This window comes from Nelumbo lutea, chromosome 3 (genome assembly GCF_056320005.1).
Source record: "Nelumbo lutea isolate HS-2025 chromosome 3, American lotus-T2T, whole genome shotgun sequence".
NCBI classification, from domain to species: Eukaryota; Viridiplantae; Streptophyta; class Magnoliopsida; order Proteales; family Nelumbonaceae; genus Nelumbo; species Nelumbo lutea.
In genome coordinates, this window is record NC_142686.1 from 16355029 (window position 1) to 16365497 (window position 10469).

General features: G+C 38.4%; 1 protein-coding gene across 4 annotated transcripts; it reads right to left on the reverse strand.

The window, feature by feature from the left end:
* Positions 1-530: 530 nt before the first annotated feature.
* On the reverse strand, positions 531-10250 carry LOC148863203 (O-fucosyltransferase family protein). 4 transcript variants are annotated; one of them, XM_088976221.1, is made up of 9 exons: positions 10081-10250; positions 9336-9924; positions 7861-7928; positions 7688-7776; positions 7417-7579; positions 2829-3118; positions 2281-2485; positions 1584-1741; positions 531-1126 (listed from the first exon to the last, which is right to left on the reverse strand). In XM_088976221.1, the coding sequence occupies exons 2-9, from the start codon at positions 9586-9588 to the stop codon at positions 868-870; spliced, it is 1485 nt and encodes a 494-aa protein (XP_088832347.1). In that variant the 5' UTR covers positions 9589-9924; positions 10081-10250; the 3' UTR covers positions 531-867. The 4 variants fall into 4 exon arrangements, with proteins under 4 accessions (XP_088832347.1, XP_088832346.1, XP_088832345.1 ...); XM_088976220.1 differs by having other exon boundaries at positions 10086-10214; XM_088976219.1 differs by having other exon boundaries at positions 9336-9963; positions 10081-10214.
* Positions 10251-10469: the final 219 nt, after the last annotated feature.

A 10469-nucleotide genomic window follows, 5' to 3' on the forward strand; every position in this document is an offset into this window, starting at 1 on the left:
CCAAAAAATAAATAATGTTTGCAGTCTCGCGGTTTTAAACAAACAAACAAAAAAAAAATGCCTTGCGGTCCTTGGCCTGAGTAGTGTTACAACTTACAACAAAGTCATGGCATATAATTAGCCAACATCTCCAGTCATCGGTACCCTATGCATCTAAATAGCAACATCCAATCCACTACCGTCATGCTCTGAATACGAATCCGGAATCTCCAACCTTAAAGCAAGACTCGATAGAGCAGTTGGGAAACTTAGGATAAGGGCAGGAGAGAAGAAAGAATTGGAGCAGATTAATGCCTTGATGAGACATTTCGAGTTGGTGATGGATGATTTTGGAATACTACAAAGAAAGGAGGCTCAGAGATCTTGGTTTGATTGGAGAGGCATTTTCTTGCTTCGTCCAAGTAGACCTTGTGAATTGTGACATATTTGCCTTGGGGAATATATCAAGTCGTCAAGTTGACATCTTTGGGATGGAAACGTTTTCGCACCCTCCATGTGAAAATATCACACCAGGAGAGAGAGAGAGAAAGAGAGAGAGAGAGTCATGCCATATCTCCTTGATAGCAATCTTCAAAATATCCAACCAGATATGTTGGATGATGGATCCATATAAAAGAAAAGAAATAACATATATTAACAAAAGAATAAAGACACCAGAAAAAAAAGAAAAAACACAATAAAAAAAGTTGAACGGGGGTTAAGGGAAAATTTTTGCTTCCTTTTCTTGCCATGATTTACATGGCTTTAGTATAGGCAATTAGGCATATGTTAGTTTGTGGTCCGAGACTCGGTCTTCAGGCTTTCATCCTGAGAATCACTAGGTAGGTCAGCCGTGAATTTTTTTCACCTTCCTCGTTGAGCAATACTTTAGTTGCAAGGGCGCAGTACCTCGTGGCAATCTAATTTATCACAGAGACATTCTTGAGGATTAGAGTAGAAATAATCTTCCTCCTTTGGCTTACCCAAAATAACTTTGCGACAAGCTGGTTGTCCAATCCTCTTCTCATGTGCCAAACGTACAGCAACTGCAAATTCATCCCATGAAAGTGTCCTATTCTGATAGGAATCAACAAGTTCAACAAGCCGTCCCCGATCTAGTAAGATGGTTTTCCCAGAGCCAATATACCTAGAAATAGAACAAGTCGTAAAAAGTAAGTTCTTGAGAAATGCCAGTGCCAAGGTCATATATTATGTTCTCAACCATGAGAGAAAATACTTCTACCTTCTCCAATTGAATTATTGACCTATCTACCCACCAAATAAGCTCAAATTTTGCCCGTTTTAGCAGCATCAGCGCAATGTGAATTATATGCTGATTCTAAGGCTCCCCAAGGTGCATATGCCAAGGAGAATCTCAACCAAGCATATTATCTGAAGGTGTTCCTGAGGTATCAGTGCTTCAGGAACACCACATGGCCCAAAATGATCAGGCAGATCACACAGGCCACAGCTCAAGCCCCTTGGTAGATGTCAATGCTTGCATAACAGCACTAAGCTTATTTATGTGCACCTTGAATAAACTGGATAAATCTATCAAAAAAAGAAAAAAACATGGATAAGAAACAAGGCAGAATAAGACCAACCTGCGGTGACCTTCAACAAGTTTTGCCATGTTCCCATTATAAGTCGGAATGAATATGTCACTGGCAATTGAAACCATAAAATCCAGTGCTGCCATTTGAGATGAGTGGTTCTGGAACTGCCGTAGATTGTCTGAGTCTAGCAAAATCTCCTTCTTCACCTGAAATCATTGACAGATTCTGTAAAATTTAAGAATACAAAGTTCCACACCCACCTACAAAAGAGGGCAAAAAAAGGATCCAACTAAACAATTTGGAAAATATGCAGTAGAGTAGAAGGCAAAAAGTATGCACGTATGTGGTTGAATCAGGACTACAAATCAATTCGTTTGATTGACAGAGTAGCATCCACGTCAACCATGTTTAGAAACATATTATTTACTATCACCATCATAAAAAATTATCACGTGCAAAGCACATGCACATTTACCGGTGGTTAAAAAGGGCTTTCAGCTGTTGAGTGCACATGTCATGATATGTAGATGTTCTGTCATACACAACACTTAAATATGAAAGGGCCTCACCTATTAACCTCCATCCTCCTAACCTCTATAAAAAGTGCATTTGTTAATTGAGAAAAGATATATGCTCAACACCCATAGCGCTATCAACTATTATTCTCAGTCCCCCAACTGTTACTTAACAAAGAATTGGTTGTACCATTATAAAGGGACTAACAACAGGATGACAGAAAACTCACAATTCGGGGAAATGCAGTTCTTAATGCTGTGAGCCTTCGTTCACCACCATATATCTCGCCAGAGGCTATATAGATCTGAGCATCCTTCTGGAAGCCCAAAGCTTGTAAAACCAATGCAACCTCCTCTGGTGTAAGAGGACACAAACCTTGTAATCTCCTCTCTGCAGAATTTATCTCCTTCTCTCTCCACCAAGGGTATGCATACCTGAATGGCATAGTAATATATGATTTACATTAGCCAATATCCTAGTCTTACTTTTCCATGAAGTCCCATATTAACCAATCCAACAGAAAGAAAAGAAAAAAAAAAAGAAAAGCCCCTGTAGTAAAATAAAAGGACTCTCAAAAGATTTCTTAGAATAATGAGAATTCCCAGATTTCCAGATGAAGTTAATATATCATATAATTACAATCATCCAAATGGTTTAACATTTGTTCCGGGAAACTTCCCATGCCTAATACAAGTGAAGGACCCTTACACATTCCCAATCCTAGGATAAGTATTTTCCCTGAAAAAGAAACAAAAACACCATAGTTGAGCAACAAACCTCATCCTCTTGAGCTCCTCTGCTTCTTCATCAGAGCAGCCATGAGTACAACCTGAAAAGGCCAACATGTCCATCTCATATCTCAAATGTAGCGCCACAAAAGATCCTTTCCCTCGAAGAATCTGAACTAACTTGTGCCCTAACACCTCAATCTGAGGAGTGAATTTCAATGCTTGGTAATTCACACGACACCTAAGCTTCTGAAGGTCAATAGGAAGCCCATTATTTGCTAAGCGTGCATCTGTTTTGTTGAAGCGAATCACTTTGTATTTGCTGAAAAGTGGCAGGATCTGCATGATTGATTATCAATCATGAATTAAAATATGCATGATAAAATGATGATAAGTAATCATCCTATGGTGCAAACTTGTAATCCTAGAATGACAGTTATTCTTAGAATGTCTGCAGCCTGCAGGTTGGGTCCAGTAAGGAGTGGAGCTATTCCAACACCAACCCAACTGAATTTTCATTTGAAAATAACCAACTCATCCCATTAAAATATAAAGGCAGTGCAAAACCCATCCCAAACAAATCTTTATAAAAACTGTTATAGCCCCATTCCATGCCATTAAAAATTTAGTTTCAGAGAATGTTACAGAGAAATTAGTGAAAATGATATTAAAAAAAAAAACAACAGAAGAACAGAAGGTAGAATTAAAAATCTAAACTCAAAGAAGGGTTGTTTCTTCTTAGCATAAAAAAGAATAAAACTAAAAAGGTAAAAATAGAGAAATCTGGTCAACCGTCAATCACTAAGAAGTTTGAAGCATCAAATTTCAGTTACTTAAATGCCAAAAATCAGATCCAAGAAGAAAGAAACTAAATATGAGACCATTCTGCAGGTTTAAACACCAAAGATGGTGAAAAGATGCAAAAAAGAGTTGTGAATTAAAATGTTGTATATATGGTAGACAGCTATGCAACTAAGGTTATATGAAATGTCTAAAAGACTTATTTCTTGGTAGTATATTACCTTCTATAAGTGGGATACAATAACCTGATATTTGGGTATATTGGAACCTTAACTCCCCTGGAACCTAAGCTGGGTCGGCCACCTAGATTCCAAGTCCACCCTACCTCAAATAAGCCACTACCAAGCCCACTGCATTTGGAGTGTCATGGTCTCCCATTTAGCCCACTCCATTTACATCCCTACTTTGGAGTCACTTCATCATAACATGGATTTGCGATAGAGTAAAATCGCATACACCATCAGAATGCATAAAACCTTTCTTCTATTCCCCTATTTCCTTTTTTTCGATATTTTGGAAGAAATTACAAGCAACAAGGGGTATAAGGACCCCACGCATTCTTAATAAAAGTTGCTGTTATTGATCAAAAAAAAAGGACCCCACACATCACAGAAACAGATATAAGCAAGACTTTTACATCAAAAAAACAGAAGAAATTTGACCAGAACTCCCATAATTTTCTAACCAGCCCACCGCATAATTCTCCTCTCTCAAAACGTGCATGTCCCTGACTGTTAGACCATAGAACCGGCACACTTGATAACATTCTTCAAGGAGAACTTTGATATTCCATGGAGGATCTACTCTTCCCTTCAGCCCTTCGATAACTATGCTAGAATCCTCTTTGATGATTATCCTCTTATGCCAAAATTTGCTGCTGTCTTATGAGCTTCAAGAGAAGCCCACACTTCTACTTCGTTTGCACTCCCCTATGTCTGCTGACGACAAAGGGAACCTTTCCAACCTCAAATACCTCATCTCTCACAATTAGACCTGTTCATGGGCCGGGTAGCCTGATGGGCCGGCCCGGCCCATCCCGATCTAAGTCGGGCTTGGACAGGATTTCAGGCCCGTGGGCTTGGGCCTAAAACATCGGGCCCGAGCTTTTTTGGGCCAGGCTCAGGCTTTCTCAAAAAATCCCGGCCCGAGCCCAACTTGATAATGTATTATATAATAAAAATACATTTTATATAATAAAATATACATATAATATTTTTTTCTTTATCACTATTCTCTTTTTTCAAGTAATAGTGAGATCTTTCATTATTTTTTTAGGTTTTGAGGTCTTTTAATATAATAATAAAAATACATTTTATATAATAAAATATACATATAATATTTTTTTCTTTATCACTATTCTCTTTTTTCAAGTAATAGTGAGATCTTTCATTATTTTTTTTAGGTTTTGAGGTCTTTTAATTGAATAAAAAAGAAAATATATTTTTTTCCAAATTTCTGGCCGGGCTCGAGCTCAGGCCCGGGCTTCAGGCTTTATATGAGGGTCGGGCTCGAGCTCAAGACCTAGGCCTGATGGTCGGACCGGGCTCGGGCCTGAGCATATTCTGTTAATGTAAAGGCAAAGCCCGGCCCGTTAACAGGTCTACTCACAATGACACCAAGAGCACAACCATCCTCTCTCCTTGACACATCGAATATTTTGATTTCTCCGCTGTCCAATGGCTTCCATCTAATAAGAGATAAATTGTCTTGAAAGTTCAAAGGGTTCTCTATTCTGCAGTTTGACTGTAAGAATTCAGAACTAAAAGCTCTAGCTCTGTCAAGCACTAGATATGATGGATAACTCTTGTTCTCAAATATTTTACAATTTCTATTTTTCCAGAAGCACCACAACATCGTGCTGAGGATCTCCAAAAAGAATCTTCTGGTATTGGAATTGCCAATACTTTTTTCTCTTCTCCACCAGTCACAGATATCTTTGTTCTTTTTTTTTTATCAATCACATATATCTTCGTTCTCAATAGGTAAAAGAATTCCCTGATCTAGGTATGACCAAACCTGATGGGCCACACTACAGTGAAGGAATAGGTCTTCTTCATTTCAACATAATGGACAGTCTGCAGCGTTTCTCATACCCCATCTCTTGAGTCTAGTTCCTGTCATCAATTTTTTACTCAGTAATAAATACATGAATACACCTACACTCGGAGGGCATTTTAGACTCCAAATTTTGGGAAAAGGGTAGTGTCGAATCCCATATCTCCGGCTTTTAAAGCATAGGCTGATCTACTGGTAATTTTCCCTTTCATATCCAGTTTCCAGATCAGTTCATCTTCCTTAGACATAGCAGGAATGGGAATGGTTCTGATCTTTTCCCACGTCTATTGGGATTTTTCCTAACAACTTTTCGTCATTCCAGCATTGGTTTTCTTTTGAAATGAAGTCACTAAGTCAGCATTCCTGGTCAATTCCAGTATAGCTACCAAGTTGGGCCAAGGGGAGATTACCCAACAAATGCTTGACCAGAGATCTTTTAACCATTTCTACTAAGTTTCTTGCTAACCATTGCTTGACCAGAGATTCTTTAATACCATCTCTTGAGTCCTGAGCATCAAAGAAAGAAACATGAAAAAGGCCCATTACTCAATGTTGCTCCAAGCTATTTTGGGAGAGGTGAACTGGATACAAACCTAACCTTTGGCATCTTTTATACAAGGTGGCTGCTCTCATACTTGAAACCTGTGCTTTTACAGTTGTAATCTGAGATTTTACCATTAGACCAAGCAATGGCCCCTTCAAAGAAGGAAACATCTAGTTCAAATTTTCTTAAAGTTAAATTGCCCCTGTTTAACCATTAATGGAGTTATGTACCTCATTCATCCATAAATAATGAAGCAGTAGTTATTGGAGAAGAGAAAAAAGAATCCACTGTAAGATGAAGAGGAAGAAGAAAGGGTAAGGGTTTTCTATGTAGATTTAACCAGAATGAAAGAAACTGAACTGGTGTTTGTAATCCAGGTTCCTCTCTACATGGGACACAATCAGTGCTTTAAAAGCACAAGGGGCAATTTGCACCCAAGGCACAAGGCAAGGCGCATGACTTTTCAAAGAAAGGACAAAAGTACAAAAAAATAATCAAAATAAATGAAAAAATGCAAAAAATAAATAAAAAAATAAACATATTAAGCATAATATTAATTAAAAATGTAAACTTAAATTTTAAAATAAATGTTCTAAAAAACCTATTATCTAAAATTAAAATACATAAAATTAACATGTAAGACGTATTCAAATGAAATTTTTAAAATAAAATCAAACATATAAAACATATTCAAGCATGTAAAACCCTTACTCTCTTTTTTTCCTCGATTGCATTACTTCAAATAGCTAGTTTGATGTAAAACATCTTGCCCTGATTCTGTGAGCCGCCTTTGTAACAAGCCCCTCAAGGAAATCCCAAAGAAATCTATGTAAGGGTCTTAAATTCTTAATCCCTACAAGCCCCTAGCCCAGCTGCTAGGTTCAAAAAAGAACAAAAAACGCAAAAAAAAGTGCACCTAGATGCACCATGCGCACACCTTTCGAAAGTGCTACTCCTGGGGCCTAGGCGAGGTGCATACCCTAGAATGTGTCTCACCTATGCACCTAGGCGTGCCTTTTAAAACACTGGACACAATTATATCTTCAGCAGGTGAAAATGCATTTTTGCAATGATGAAGGTAAAAGCTGGCATGGATGGTAAAGACAGTATATGTAGTTTTTACTGACTTGGGACCAAATCCTGCCTTACCCCCCCCCCCCCCCCCGCGGAAAACAACAAGGAAAAACATTGAAAAGAAAAAGATCTTTTGCAGCAGATAAGCCAGAGTGGTTCAAACCTGTTCCAAGTAATACTTTTCACTTGACCAGCTCACTGGAGGCATCTCAAGGGCTTGATATCCAGCTCTTTGACTAAGCCTCTTCGGCAGCCTTTTGATAATGTGCACTTCATCTCTTAATGAATGAATGAAATGGTTCACATCAAAAATGTCCCCAAAGTCACTGCAGGGGGCAATTTTCCAAAAGTTGGATGTCTTGTTTCTTCCTTTAACCAGAAGCAGTAAAGGGATAAAAATGCTCTAGCTAAAAATTCCAAAACCAATGAAATACCTGTGATCAGCCCAAAAAGAAGTTTTGTCAAGCTCCGGAACAACTAGTGTGAGGTTCAGAAGCCGAGCAACTGTCACCATGTCACAAATCTGAATAGAAAACTGGCAGATTTAGACACATCATCAAAGGACACAGAAGCACAAAGAATAAAAAGCAAAACAATGAATACAAACCGCAGCACGCATTTGATTCAAGCCTCCATTACAAGATACTCTAAGATAACCATTGCTTTTATAAACTCCTGCAGCATACCCATTTGTGAAAGTGTTAATCACTAAGAACCAGGAAGTTTCCCAAGTGCCCACATTTGCATTTTTAATGTCTGAAGCATTATTAGAGAAGTAAAGGCATTCCAACTCTTAATACAGGAAATATCATCTGACCTGAGATTTGAAGAATAACTAGGGGTACCAACAATATCCAAAAATCTGATTTCAATTTCAAGATTTAAAATAACCAAATCAAATCCGGGTAATTTGAATACCATAATCAGGAAATATTTTTATGCTATAACTAAACTTTGTGATTATAAGGGATCGTTGCTTGGTCATCATCATCATTATCATCCAAGCCTTATCCCAACTATATGTCCATGAATCCTGTTTAATTCAAGTCTGACAGCAGCCCCTTTGCACAGAAAATGCCAGGGGTTAATTCTAAACCAGTCCATCCCTCCCAAGACCCTGGATGACAGGCATTGTGGTGACCTTTTGTAACTAAACTTTATAATCATAATCTTGGTTAGATCAAAGCCAATGCCTTAATGACTCCATTTGTGAATTGCCAAATCATAACTGAGGATTTGGCAGATGAACACAACAGAATACTCTTCTGCATTAGGAACCAGCAAAGGATCTTGAACCGTTTTCCATAACATTTTGACATCTCCCAGGTGCATCTAGATAAGATAGCAAAACCTGATAATGGACGGATAAGATTTTGTGGTTCTAGATTGCCTACTAAAGGAACATAAAAGAAAGAAAAACAGGATGTCCAATTGTCCATGGATGAAGTATTTGTGAGTAGAAAAACAAAATCAAATAAGAATGCAAGTAGAATTTTTTTCCATTGGTTAATGGGTGCTATCACAAGGAGTGCAAAGCCTCTTGAGAACAAAATGAGCCTATAAATATGTTGTCTAGCTTTGTTACCTGAACTCTGAAATGTTAATGATTATTTAGAGCTCTATGATTCTTTTCGCTTTTTCAGAATAAAAACGACCTTAAGGTGGAAATTTTATTTGAACTCTGTTTTATGCTACCAGGAGCAAGCATGAACCAACTAAATTTGTGCCAATAAGGGTCAAGGTTTTCGTAAGTTATTAAAAGTAAATTATTACTGAAACAACTAAAAATTTATGTTGCAAGGCTTGAAATGCAACGCCCCCATTAGAAAATGTTGAACGATGGAAATGCACATAACTAGATAAGTTGCACTGCGAATACAAGCGTCAGCATTAGATCCATTCATGGGCAACAATTTAAGTCCATGAAGTACTAATTCATGCACGTGCACGAAATGGTATTCGGAAAATCAAATCCATTTCCTTGCATCTGCAGAAGTTGCCGGGATTAAATTTGTGGTTGCAACAGTAAGCTTGGGAAGTATATTATAAAACAAAAGGAAGCTAGGCTGGAGAAGAACTCACTCGCAGGAACCGGGACCGTCGGCGCAGCCACTTCCGAGCGGAGAGGAGATGTTTTTATCCCGTTGAGATGGTTCGACAAGCCAGTCAGCAAACGCGGATTCCAGAGTTCCCCAACGGCAACCAGTTGAACAATGCATGTCCAGAGCAAAATGCTGGAACAGATACGAATGAACCAGACTTGCGCACGTGTCCTAGGGGGCGGAGGCGGAAGCTTATCAGTCCTCAACTGAGGACCCTCAGATCTAACCTCCATATCTCGCGCCTAAGCTTCTAAACCCCTTCATCCGACCTTCCCCTGAGCTCCGAACGACAAAATCTAACTATCCCAGTCAAAGTAACAAAATGGCATCCGTAAAAAAAAAATCAGAGAAGAAAAAAAAAAAATCAAAGAAGAAAACCATGGCCCATTCGAATCCCTGTCCCGAACGACACTTGTAACTCCAAAAATCTGACTCCGTCAAGATCAAAGAAGAAACCCGAGGAAATCAAAGCAGGAGGAGAAATTGAACTCCGGTAGCTCCACTAAGCATCCACGCTGAATCAATCCATCAACCGTTCGTGTAGAAAAATCAACCAAAGCCAGAAAACCCTAAAAAAGGGCGCAATGAAACATAAAGAAGAGGGCACCCTATGAAATCATGCAGTAGCGGTGGTATGTATCATGCCTCCTCACGAGTCAAGAAAGAAAAATAGAACTACAAAATTACAAATTACAAATGTATAAACAAAAGAAAATAAAAATAACCTCACCACCAGCACCACTTCCTGTGACTTTTCTCACTCTCTGCTTTTGTTCTGTTCTGTGAAAAAAAAAAAAAAGGAAATGGTTGGCTCGTCGTCGTCGATTTCAATGGGTTCGGAAGGAAACACATTTAGCACACGACCGAGATTTCCGACTTTCACGGTAAATATCCGCTAATGGGCTCCATCTAATGGGCAATGGGCCAATGGATATTTACGCTAATGGGCTTTATTGTCTTAAGGCTTGCAGCCAAAATATAATATATATTAAGACACCCGAAATTAAGGTCTGCTTATTTGTAGTCCAGTTCTTCAATTAATATATTGGTGTTCTCTTTTTTTGGTAGAAATTAATTAATATATACTCTGAACCTGAAGCCAGGAATGAAAACG